The 13,690-nt window shown below is 37.8% G+C and overlaps 1 protein-coding gene across 1 annotated transcript in view; it reads left to right on the plus strand.

The window, feature by feature from the left end:
* CFAP44 (cilia and flagella associated protein 44) overlaps nt 1-13,690 on the plus strand; it is a 77,398-nt gene that overhangs the window by 48,159 nt on the left and 15,549 nt on the right. Inside the window, exons 23-26 of the mRNA XM_037525542.2 lie at nt 3,302-3,498; nt 4,538-4,712; nt 9,544-9,721; nt 12,078-12,578. Coding sequence (XP_037381439.1) covers nt 3,302-3,498; nt 4,538-4,712; nt 9,544-9,721; nt 12,078-12,578 — 1,051 coding nt within the window. The remainder of the gene's footprint in view (nt 1-3,301; nt 3,499-4,537; nt 4,713-9,543; nt 9,722-12,077; nt 12,579-13,690) is intronic.

Here is a 13,690-nt window from a genome sequence, read left to right on the forward strand (position 1 = left end):
TGATAGTGCATGTAATCTGGCTTTGTTCATCTTCAATATTGTTTAAGTTCTTTGCATAGAATCAATTTGTCAGTATTCACACAAAAATTCTAAGATTTTGATTGAAATTACATTTAATCTACATATCAGCTTAGACATAACAAATACTATCTTTTGATTCATAAACAAGATATATTTTGAAGATTACTTTTAACATTTTTAATAGTTATAACCATACATCTAAATCATGTATATGAATTTATTAATCATTATTTATTGACTTTAGGGAATTATAAGTGAAGATTTTGTTTACCTTACTATGCTCATACTTTACCTTCTGATCATAAAAAATATAACTGCTTTACAGTCTTGTCAGGTAGCTGTATCCCTGGTATTAATTTTGGTTATATTTATGTTAATTAATAATATTCTCTTTATCTTAGGAATGAAAATTTTTTATTAGATGTTAGGCATTAAAATTTTATGTTGTGAGTACTGGGTTTTGTTTTTTGTGTTTTACGTATTTTTAAATATTGACTATTGCTCTGGAATTCAGTTAAGTTACTTGGAATAGTTGGTTTTGTTGTTGTTGTTTTTGGAGGGAAGCATTGCTTTTATCTTTGTTAGGTTGATCAAATGGCTTTTAATCCAGAGCTAATGTTTTCCCCCTCCTAGACAAAATCCTTCTGAGCATTCTACCCTATGTCCATATATTATGAAGCCATTCCAACACAGCCATTCCAACCTTTGTGTGGAGTCTAGGGATTTTACTTGTTTCCTTCTAGTTATTTCCCTGGCGTTAGGTAGATGCTTCACATATATACACTGCTCAGCACTCATTTGAAAGCAGGGAGGGAGACCTCTTAGATCTGAAGAGCTCTCTCTGCAGCTGCTCCTCACTATACTCTGCCCCATGAATTATGGCACTATCTGGTACGAAATCACAGAATATTTGAATTCTTGGATAATATTTGAATCCCAGAATTTGGAATTCTACCTAGATAAAGTGTGTCAGAGTTCTTCTCAGGAAAACCCCTTAACTTAATATCATATGTTTAGCTTTAATAATTATAACATTTTTCTATGTAAAATTTTTCATCGACATAATATATTGATTATAAAAATATAGACTTCCACTGTGTATCATATAAATCAAAATCTGTGTACATTACGTTATGTTCACCACTAAAAGCCCATCATGCTTCACCATTGCCCCCTTTTACCCTATTTGCCTTCCTCCCCCTTCCCCTTCTGGTAACTACTAATTTGATCTTAATAGTCTAAAAGCTTATTTTTGCTTTATTTCTATCTTCATATGATGTGTGAAAATCATATGAGTGAAATCATATGATGTGTTGCCTTATCTGATGATTTCATTAAATCTAATACCCTGTAGGTCCATTCATGTTACTGCAAATGGCAGCATTTCATCTTTTTTTTTTTTTTTTTTGAGGTCATAAAGATTTTTTTCTTTTCTATTTTTTTAACTCTTTTTTTTTCTTTTTTTTTTAAATAATAAATTTTATTGTTATATTCCCCATACAATTGCAGCCCCCCCATTCTGACCCCAATCCCTCCCCTCCCGCCCCCGCCCCCCTAAAAGTGTCTCTGGTTCATAGTTTTTTGTTGATTTTGATTTTCACTTTCTTATAGTTATTCATTTTCCTGGTCCCTTATTTAAGTTTTCTAGATTCCTGCTATGAGTGAGACCATCCGGTATTTTTCTTTTTCTTTTTGGCTTATTTTGCTGAGCATGATCCCTTCCAGCGCCATCCATGTTGCTGCAAATTGCATGTGTTTATCTTTTTTGAATGCTGAGTAATATTCCATGGTGTATATGTACCACATCTTCTTGATCCAGTCATCTATTTTTGGGCATTTGGGTTGTTTCCAAAGCTTAGCTATTGTAAACAGTGCTGCTGCTATAACATAGGGGTGCAGGTGTTCTTTGGAATTGATGTTTCTGTGTCCTTTGGGTAAATACCTAGGAGTGGAATTGCTGGATCATATGGGAGCTCTATGTTTAGTAGGTCCAGAAATCTCCACACAGCTTTCCACAGTGGTTGGACCAGTTTGCACTCCCACCAACAGGGCAGAAGAGTTCCTTTTTCTCCACACCCTCGCCAACATTTGTTGTTGCTAGTTTTTTTAATATGTGCCATTCTCACTGGTGTAAGATGGTATCTCATGGTAGTTTTGATTTGCATTTCCCTGATGACAAGTAGTAATACTCCATTGTGTGTGTGTGTGTGTATGTGCATGTGTGTGTATGTATCACATCATCTGTTGGTGGACACTTGCTGCAATGAACAGAGGGTGCACATATATTTTTCAGTTAGTGTGTTCATATTCAGATAAATATAAGTGGAATTACTGGATCATATGGTGCTTTTAATTTTTTGAGGAACCTTCATGCTGCACAGAGCCAGTCCATGAGGGTTCCTTTTACCCTATATCCTCAGCAACACTTTCTATTTCTTGGCTTACTCATAATAGCCATTCTAACCAGTGTGAAGGGAAACTGGATTGCAAATCCAAATGCCCACTTTAAAATTAGATTGTATTTCTTGCTATTGAGATGTATGACTGCCTTACACATTTTAGATATTTTAAGATCCCTTTTACACTTTGCTGTCCACCCTTTCCTCCCCTAGGGTTTGTTACTGGTTTGGTCTTGTCTGACTCTTTTGGTTTCTATATGTTCCTTACATGAGTGACACCACCCAGTACTGATCATTCTCCCTCTGACACATTTTGCTTAGCTGCAGTTGCATATATATATATATATTGTCACACATGTAAGAGTTTATTTTTTATAGCTGACTAGAATTCCGTTGTGTATATATGCCATGATTCTTAATCTACTCTTGTGTCTTTGGGCACTTAAGTTCTTTCTATAACTTTGCTATTGTAAATAGTGCTATAATGAATACAGGAGTGCATACATCCCCTCACATTTGATTGTTTGCACTCTGTTTAGATATCTAGAAATGGAATTGCTGGATAATATGGCAAAGCTGTTTTTTTTTTTTAACTTTTACATTTTCTCATTGAGGTAGCATTGGTTTACCATGTTGTTTATGATTTAGCAGTACGGGATCCCCCCTCAGGTGGTGTTACCACACCAACTCACCGCCTTAGAGCCATAGTCCTGCACCATAGTCTTGTGCTGCTTCTCCACTTTGTTCTTGCCTTTCAACCTCCCTCTCTGGTAGCCTCAGTTCTATGGCCAGATTTCTAGAGTTTTTGGTTTCATCTTATCTTACATTTGTTTTGATTTGACTAAAACGGTGATTACTGCAAATATTCTTTATTTTTTCAGATTTCGTGACTCACTGGAAAGTGATGTTATTGTGGTTAATGCCATACAAAGTGATCACAAGATAGCCTCCTATAGACTTGTGAAGCCCTCCAAATACTCCAAATTCAAACGGATAAGTCAACCAGAGAGAAAAATAAGCAAATTTGAGAGGCTTGAAAAAGATGGAGTTGGAAGAAAGGAAAGCACGAGAGATTCAGGTAAGACTAAATGACACAAAGGCTTTTCTTTATTTTTTTTCAAAGTGTTCTTTTTTTATTTAAAGATTTATTTATTTATTTATACAAGCACTAGGTACAGTCAGAAGCGCGGGAGGGTGAGCGAATTCACCAGAGCGGGGAACAGAACAGGCAGACCGATGAAATACACTGCTGAGGGGAGCAGTGGGCACAGCAGGAGAGGTCTGCGCGCCATGTGGAACCCTCGCAAGCGGCTGGGGATCAAACCGGCGCTTCAGAGGCTGCGGGCAGCTTTGCAGCCCAGCGCTCAACTGCTGCGCCACCGGGGAGACCCTTTTCTTTATATTTTGAAAAGTGGGGCTGCCAAGGAAGATTTCCACCTCCCTGGCCAGCAGGGATGGAACTCATGCTACAGTGGCTGTGGATAGCTTCACAGTGCTGATGCTTAACTCCTTGTGCTACTGAGGGGAGCAGCGGGCGAGACAGGAGAGGTCTGCTGCACCATGTGGGTCACCTCCCTGGCCAGGGATCGATCTCATGCTGCAGTGGCTGTGGGTAGCTTTATAGGTTGTATCTTCACCCCTTGCATCACCAGGGAGTCTCCAGAAATAATTTTTAAATCACAGATTTGATTTTATGTTTTGACCAGTTTTTACTTGGTCACAGACCACTGCAGTTAGCATATGTCATCTCAAATTATACGTATGAAATAGAGCTCCCTTGCTTACCCTTCCCCCAGCATTTTGCAAACACACCTCCTGACTTCATCATATCTTTCTATGGTCCGTCATTATGTATCTATTCTCTAATTCTTTAATGTATGGCTTATCTTGACAAATTCTAATAAGGTTCTTAACAGAAAAAAAGTGTCACTTAGATCTCTTTATTTTGATATTCTAAAATACTTATTATGGATTGAATTCATTATAGTTGTTGAAAGAAATACTTTGATTTATAGATTCATTATATTTGAATTTTTTAAAATGTGGGTTAAAAAATTTGAGAATTTTACTCTGATGTTTCAAAGAGATTTTTTTAAAATGTTAACTCTTCTGTACAGGTGGGGGTTTGGTTATGCCAGAAGAATCATTGATAGGAAAAGTGGATAAATACAGGCCTAGAACCTTAAGTGAAATTATGGTCAATAATCAAATCGAGAAAACAAAGAAACTTATATTAAAAGCTGAAAAGGCCCAACTTAAGATTCAGCAGAGAAAGAAGGAATGGGAAGAACTGTAAGTTTATTACTCAGTCTTTCATTTTAATATATTTTAAAATACTTTAAAAATAGTTACACTGACATTGCTATTTAAATAAACAGTTGAAAGAAATAACATGGATGAAGATAGTGAAGACAAATCAACTAGATCTTTCAAGGTGGGTGGTGGCACCTTGGTGGAATGTCTGTTATCCTTAGAATTTCAGTTCTAGGAATTTCCTTTTACTAATATACTAAAAATGATTTTTAAGCGTTAAATTCTATTCTATCCCAACATAAAGAAGATAGTCTCCTTTATATTCTTCTAACATCTTATTTTGCCTTTCACCTTGAGGTCTGTAACCATCTGAATTTGACTTAAAAATGCATTATTACATTGTCTTGATTATTACAGCTATGTAATAGGTATTGAAATTGGATAGACTGATTTTTTAAAATAAGAGGTATTTTTATTTATTAAGGATAACTATTTAATTTCCCACCCATGTATCATTTGGTGAAATGTCTTTTCATGTGTTTTTCACATGATCAACTGAGATTGTTTATGCTGCTGAGTTTTGAGAGTTCCTTATATATTCTGCATCCTAGCCTGTTGTTTGCAATATTTTTTTTTCCCAGCATGAAACTTGTCTCTTCATTCTTTAACAGGGCCTTTTGTAGAGCAAAAGCCTTCAATTTTGCTGGAGCCAGTTAATTTTTTCCTTCAATGAATCTTGTTTTGTTGTCAAGTCTAAGAACTCTTTCCCTAACTCTAAGTCCTAAAGATTTTCTCCTCTTGTTTTCCTAAGAGCTTTCTAGTTTTACCTTTTACTAGTAAGTCTGCAATCCATTTGGTATTCATTTTTGTATAAGGTGTAAGATTTAGTTTCAGTTCATTGTTTTGCCTAAGAGTCCAATTGCTGTAGCAGTGTTGAAAAGACTTTCCTCCATTGAATTGTTTTTGAAGTTTGGTTAAAAAAAAATCATTTGGGCATATTTGTGTGAGTCTAGTTCTGGCTTCACTTTCTGTTCATGTATGTTTGATATCTGTGTCCCCTTGGCAATGACACACTGTCTTTACTATTACAGCTATGTAATAGGTCTTGAAATTGGATAGACTGATTTTTTTTAAAAAAAAATTTCAAAATTGTTTTATATGGAAAGGCAAAGTAACAGGAAAGATTACATTTTAGAATAATCTTGTGTATATATACCAAAAAAATTGCTTAATTTCTGATAGGAATTATATTAAATCTATATGTCAGTTTTAGGGAAATTGATGTATTTATTATGTTGAATCTTCTAATCCGTGGACATGGTATAATCATACCATTTCATTTATTTACATTGTCTTTGATTCCTTTCATCAGTATTCTGTTCTTTTCAGTATAAAAGTATTGTACATTCCTGCCATGAGTGAGACCATCTGGTATTTTTCTTTTTTTTTCCTGGCTTATTTCATTGAGCATGATCCCTTCAAGCTCCATCCATATTGCTGCAAATTGCATGAGTTTATCTTTTTTGATTGCTGAATTATATTCCATTGTGTATATGTACCACATCTATTTTTGGGCATTTGGGTTGTTTTCATAGCTTAGCTATTGTAAATAGTGCTGCTATAGATGGTCTCATTCATAGCAGGAATTTAGAAAAACTAAATAAGGGATCAGCAAAAGACTAATTATAATAAAGTAAAAAATCAAAATTAACAAGCAACTATAAACCAGAGACACACTACGAGGGTGGGGAGGGGAAGGGAAGAAGGGATTAGGGTCAAAATAAGGGGGGTGGGAATTGTATGGGGACTATAACCAAGATGAAAATGCATACATTGTGCAAAAATGAAAAATGTGAAAAATATATAAAAGAAAATAAAAAAAAGAAAAAATACTGTACACATTTTGTTAGAATTACACACATTTCATTTGGGTGAGCAATCAAAAATGGTATTGTTTTTTTTATTTTGGTGTCTCTGTGTTCATTGCTAGATAAAACAGTTAATTTTTATGTTTATCTGCTAAGCTGTGACCTTGCTGAACTACTGAGAGACTTTTTGGCAGGATCTTTGGTATAGACAATCACATCATCTGTCTATGGTAGTTTTATTTCTTCCTATTCAATCTATTTGCCTGTTCTTCCTATTGCACTGCCTAGAACTTCCACTATGTTGTTAAAATGGACTGATAGTTCTGTCTTCCACACCTTGTTTCGGTTCTTCAGGAGAAAACATTCAGTATTGGAATGGTATAACTGTTTCCGTCTTTGTACTTCAACCTACCTTTATCGCTATATTTAAAGTTAGTATTTATATACAAGATATAGCTGGGTTATGTTCCTTAATCCATTCTGTCAATCCCAATTCTTCTGTTGGTATATTTAGACTATTTACAGTTAACAATTATTGTTATTTAGAGCTTGTATCTATTATTTTGTATTGTTTCTTGTTTGTTCCCCATTTTTTTTCTTTTTCCTGTAGTATATTGAATGTTTTAGAGTTCTAGTATCAGTAATCTATAGTGGGTTTTTAAGTATATCACTTTGAGTAGTTTAAGTGTTTGCTTCAGTTAATATATTATATATATATATAATGTCATATATATGGTCTTATATATAATATACATTATATACACATGTGTAATATGCATTTATGTCTGTGAGTATGTGTGAACAATATTATTATCCTGTCCTAACTGACCTCTATAGAACACGACACCCAAGAATGCAAATACATATACTTTTCAAGCACACACTGAAATTTCACTAAGATAGATGAAATTTAGGCTTACAGATGGATGAAATGTAGGGAATATGCAGTCTACAGGTGCTAATATTTTATCAACTTGAATGAAGTGTAGAAACCTACCTGCCTTTTACCTGTCCCTCCTGGTTACCCCTCATATAATGGTAGAAATATTTCCCCTATACATATTTTGGAACCAGGTCAGTGTTAAAGTGTTTTCTTCAGTCTTCAAACATAATATAGACAATAGAGTGAAATGAATTTGTCCATATTTTTACTTTTAATGTTTAATTCTTTCTATTTAGTTCTTTCTCAAACAGTGAGATTCTTGCACTATATATTTGAAATCCCAAATCCAGTCCACATTCTGGTAATTCCCTCTATGCAGTTAATATAAAGTTTACTTATTTTCTTATACCTGCTGCAGGAATTACTATCCTTGCTCCCTCACATTCAGTGTCTGGACATAGTTGTTTAAGGGTTTTGTTCAGTTCGCTAATAACTTACAACATGGGCATGATTATGGACCTCCTGACTCTCACATGGCCAGAACAGAAGTATCTGTTTTCATACTGCCTACCTGCCTTTCCTTTTCTCTCTCCTTTTCCTTTCCTTTCCTTTGAAAAATATTAATCCTCCCTTTTATGCTATTGTAAATGTTATGCAAATGAAGGATTGTCAATACATTTGATGGCATGCATTTTCTCTGCTGTTGTATACATTTGTTTTCCTAAAGGCCTGATTGCAAGTGATAGGCACATATTTATGTTGACTTGTTGGCTTCATTTTAAAGAACTAGATATCTAGGTTGAAGTCTCCCAATGATGATCCCTACAGCGGGGTGTCAACCCTTACCTAGATGCCTTAGTACTTCCCAAGCAGAGTGGTCAGTTTCCATAGAGGTTAGTTCAGTTCTAGTCTAGATGTAAAGGTTGCTACTATTTTATATGTTGGCGATGGGAAAGTTGGGAGGACCCACCTGTTTTCAGGCATTCCTTTTCAGTCCTTTCATTGATTTTGTCAAGTAATGTCTAGCATTCCATTCCTCCTCATGCTTGCTGCCCCTGTGCTTAATTCCCCCTCTTAGGAATTATCTGGAAAACCACTTTCAATTCTTTTGTTGTCTTCTCCTGAGGGTTTCTGGTGTATAGTTTTCTCTGGCATAGCTTGCTCATTCATATGATTTCATATTCTTTCTCTTCCAGAAATATATCATGCTCCCTAGTTTGTTCATAGCTATTTATCTTATTGTCAGCATTCCTAACACTTTATTCTCTTTAATATCATTCGTATGGCTATTGGGGAGATGAGAGAAGGGACAAGTACATGTATTTACTTGTCATCTTGTACTAGGTGCCTTTTGGAAAGTGTTATGACAAAGTTTATGATAATCACTTATATAATCAAAAAAGTTTCAGCTGACCTTTTCAAAAACTCCATCTCAAGGCTTAATATCTATTAAGGGAATAAATGACAATGTTGATGTAATAAATTACTACACAGTAGTAACCAAAGCCTAAGAATGAGTTAGATTATTTTATCACCATTGGTTAAAAACCATTTGGTTTTTATTTCATGATTTATCTGACTTGGGATGCCATTAACTTAAAAATAAACTCTTGGGTTCTATAGATAAAAATGTATCATAGACTCAGGATTGTGCTTTTGTTCAGGATTGGTTTTTGAATATATAGCTATAGTGAAGTAGACAAATTAGAGGAACAGAACGGGGAGCAGAACAGGCAGACTTGATGAAGTACACTGCTGAGGGGAGCAGCGGATGGCAGGAGAGGTCTGCGCGCCATGTGGGACCCTTGCCCAGCAGCTGGGGATTGAACCAGCGTTGCAGAGGCTGCGGGCAGCTTTGCAACCCAGCGCTCAGTCACTGCGCCACCGGAGAGGCCCACCAACTGTCCTGATTTCTTCTTCCCATTTTCTTACTGACGTTTCCTGTCCTTGTCATAATGATTCCTTAATATGAACTGATCAGGGACTTTTCACAATCAGAGGCTCAGAAGTGGCCAATTTTAGAATTTGGTACATAGCACCTATAATGGCTGGGCAGGCTCACATTTCACTTTATTTTGTGGCTGAGTTTTCCATTTTTTTTTTTTTTTTTTTTTGATAGCTACAAGAGTAAGCCTGATGATGACTTTGAAGACCCCAAAGATGTTCAGGCCATCAAAGAGGCCCAGCTGTACATGGGAGACTTCAACCTGAAGACAGCCTCAGACTATAAGATACCAGAGCACATGAGAATGAATGCTGCCAAGAAGGAAGAGGAGCTGGGCCAACTAGATGCTTTGGTATTTACGGGCAATTTTTACTAGCATTAGCTTTTACTGGAATTCTGCTAAAGCTACCCATTTTTGCTCTCTTGTCCAAAAATTTAGCCATAAACTTTCGACTGGAGAAGACCTGTAGGGATTACCTAGAAGAATGCCCCTTTTTACAAATGAGGAAACTGAGGCCCAGAGAGGACAGGAGAGTTATCTGTGATTATTTAGTTAAAATGGTAGAATCAGCCTTCAAGTTAATTACTTGTCTCAATACCAGTTTTATAGGTGAAAACATTGTTTTATAGAATGTGAAACTCTGAAATTCAAACACTTCCTTGTTGGAAATATATAGTTTTGACTGCCATGAAGCCCCAAAGACATAGGGAGAGGGTCATTTTCTGACCTTTCAGGACTTTCTTTGCAAACTTTGGTAGGTGACTCACTACTAGTCAGTTAACATATTCTGGTTTTTTTGTTTGTTTTTTTAAAGATTTATTTATTTATACAAGCATTGGGTACAGTCAGACGTGCGGGAGGGTGAGAGAATTCGCCAGAGCATGGAGCAGAGCAGGCAGAAGGACCGAAGTACACTGCTGAGGGGAGCAGCGGGCGGCAGGAGAGGTCTGCGCGCCATGTGGGACCCTCCTCCGGTGGCCGGGGAGCAGCCGGGGATCGAACAGGCGCTGCAGAAGCTGCTGGCAGCTTTGCAACCCAGTGCTCAACCACTGCGCCACTGGGGAGGCCCAACATATTCTGTTTTGATTCTCTCTGCATTCTCTCAAACTGTTTCCAACTGTCCTGATTTCTTTCTAAAAAAAAAGATTTATTTATTTATTTTTACAAGCACTGAGTACAGTCAGAAGCGCGGGAGGGTGAGAGAATTCACCAGAGCTAGAGCTGGGAACAGAACAGGCAAACTTGATGAAGTACACTGCTGAGGGGAGCAGCGGAGGGCAGGAGAAGTCTGCACGCCATGTGGGACCCTTGCCCGGCAGCCGGGGATCGAACCAGTGCTGCAGAGGCTGCGGGCAGCTTTGCAACCCAGTGCTCAACCACTGTGCCACTGGAGAGGCCCACCAACTGTCCTGATTTTTTCTTCCCATTTTCTTAATGAAGTTTCCTCTTCTTGTCATAATGATACCTTAATATGAACTGATCAGGGACTTTTCACAATCAGAGGCTCAGAAGTGGCCAATTTTAGAATTTGGTACATAGCACCTATAATGGCTGGGCAGGCTCACATTTCAAAGCATCACACTGGGAAGCGTGCTAATCACACCACAGAAACAGTAACTTTGAATATTTTATAATTTTCTGACCAATGGAAATAAAGTATCTTGAGGAAAGTGACTTTTGCTATTTCACCAAAGATCTTTTAACAAAATTTTCCAGTCACCCAATTTGAAACTTCATAGTCTATCTAGAGATGATGGACAGGTGTGATGTATTGCTCTGAATTGCATTACACTAAACTCTCTTATTAAAATGGCAGTATAAAAAATATAGAGTAAATATTTAGTTTACCTCATAGAGCTAACATAATGGTCAAAGTGAATAAATGGCCATTGTTGTCATGGTTAAATTAAAAATTATTGAAAAGTATCAAGCATTTGAAAAAAACAGTGTATCACATATCCCTCCTTCCAGTGCAATTAACTTTAAATAGCCTTTGGACCATCAAGCTGCCTAATTGTACACAGACATGGGGCTGCGTGTGCCTATAGGCCCTAGTAAGGGCATTTAGGAAACAGACTGGGAAGAGAGCTGGCAATGAGGAACTGCTGGGCACACATGGCACCTGTGGCTGGAGACAGAGACCGCCCCCCCCCCCTCAGCTTGGCTTAGATAAATGGATAAGGAATCAAGGAAGGGTTCTGGAATCTCTTGGTGTGACATTATGCTGAAGTTCAGACCCATGCCTTTGCCCACACAAGGTGTAACAGTAATAATATGGCTGGCTAAAATTCAGAAAGAACGTTTGCTCATTTGGAGTTTGGCTGAAGGTGGGCAACCCTAGATGAGTCTAAATTAACAGGATTTGGGTTTCCCTCAGGGACGATACATTACTTGAAGTTTCTTGACCGAAGAGTGGCCATTTTCTCCTCAGATTTGGTTTAATTTCAAGGCTTGAGGGAGGATTTGGGAAGCTCAGCCCTGTGAGCCAGCTGATGGATGCCAGAGATAAATCCAAGCTATAACCCACTTTTGGAGAGGCTAAATGGGAAAAACCTAAGCCCTAGAGAACAGCAACTTTGCAGTAAGCAGAATGATCATATTAATTTTCATCTTGAATTTTTGCTAGTCAAGGACAAAAGCAAACCATATTTCAAACAGTCTTTGGTGAACGGATTGTTATTTTGCTTTCTCGTGTTCTTTTTATCAGGCTTATTCAAAGAAAAGGCACATGAACAAGTGCATCATCTCCCTCCGAGACCTTAAAGTGGCTGTCGTAGAGGAGATACAGTGTCTGGTACAAGAACTGAAGAACATCCAGTCAGTTCTTCACGTATCCAAGCACATTCCCATCCCCGATATCCCTCAGATATATCCAGAAGAAGTTCCAGAAAAGAGATTTCATTATGATGAGGAAACTCTCCTAACTTTTCAGCGAGAGAAGATAAAAAGTGAGGATGAAAAGTGCCTCCCAATGGAGCAGGCAGCGCCTGAAAACTTAATCGGAGGATTCCTCAGACCCTCTATTGTAAGGGAAGGGGATGTGACGACGCGCGATTCACTGTCTAGATCATCAAAGGCATCAACCCACCTTACAGATATTCCAAAGCCAGTAGAATTTGAAAAAACAGAGCCAACCGACATGGAGCTGGAGATTATGAAGCGGGAAGAAGTTAAACACGTGTACATGCAGCAGTATTTGGCCAACAGGGTAAGGGGGGAGGATGTGTTCATTGAAAGCTGAGAAAAAAGGAGAGTCTGGAAGAATAAGATCTAGTTTCTTAGTAATTAAAATGTCTCTGTATCAACTTTCCCCAAACTCTAGTCAGACCACAATTTACCGATGGCTTGACTTCCTCCTCATGCTGTAGGAGGGAAGCAACAACCCTCAAGACAGACATACTCTCCATCCTCACAAACTTCACACAGGCTATTGGGTGAGAGAATGAAACAAGTGTAAACCTTGCAAACATGGACACCTGTGTGGTACCGTTCACAGTGGCGTTGCACTAAAGAAAATTTAGAAATAATTCACATTTGTTGAATACAGCAGAGAAGCACCTATGGTCTACCACAACCCTTTTTTAAGATGTAAAGTTTTTCTTTTCCTTCCCTGCCCCTCTTTAACTCTGAAGTTCTCCAGCTGCAATTGGGCCCTCACTCATTCCAGGCACTGGACCACTGAGGCTCCCCATCATATAGAGCCTAATGAAAAACAGGGGTGGTTTGCCTTCTTCCTATTGTTTTAGTTTCCCCAGGAGACTCAGCCCTTAGGGCTTTCTCTTGATCTCCACTGTGTTCTCTAGGGCTGTGCCAACATTGGGGTAAAACTGAGGATTTAAAATCATTAGGGTGTCAGTGGAATAAGGTCCAGATCAGGACTTGGGATATTTATGTTCCTGTCCCTGCTCTGTAACAAGTTTGTTTTAATCTCAGAAAAATCACCTTTGACCTCAATTCTTCATCTGTAAAACAGGATTGAACAGGCTTCGTGCAGCTCCATGATTATATTTATCCACTTTAAAAATTTACTCTTCTGCATGCTTGAAAGTTTTCGAAAAAGAACTTGAGAGAAATATTTAGTGCTACTTTTTGAAGTAGCAATTTAGAGATTTAGTGAGGAGAAAAAGTGGAGGCAATATAAACACTATCTGTCCGGGCCAGCCGGGCAGATCAACATGGTACCCGGGGGAGGAAGCAGGGGCTTGGTATGGGACAGGGGTACGCGAGGAGTGGAGACAAAGCCAGGATCATCGCCAGTCTCATTTATTCAGGAACGTGTACAAGGTTATATAGGGTTCAGAGGGGGAGGTCTCTCGTTAT

The sequence above is a fragment of the Talpa occidentalis genome, unplaced genomic scaffold (genome assembly GCF_014898055.3).
Source record: "Talpa occidentalis isolate TD23 unplaced genomic scaffold, MPIMG_talOcc4v2.1 talOcc4.4, whole genome shotgun sequence".
Taxonomy (NCBI): domain Eukaryota; kingdom Metazoa; phylum Chordata; class Mammalia; order Eulipotyphla; family Talpidae; genus Talpa; species Talpa occidentalis.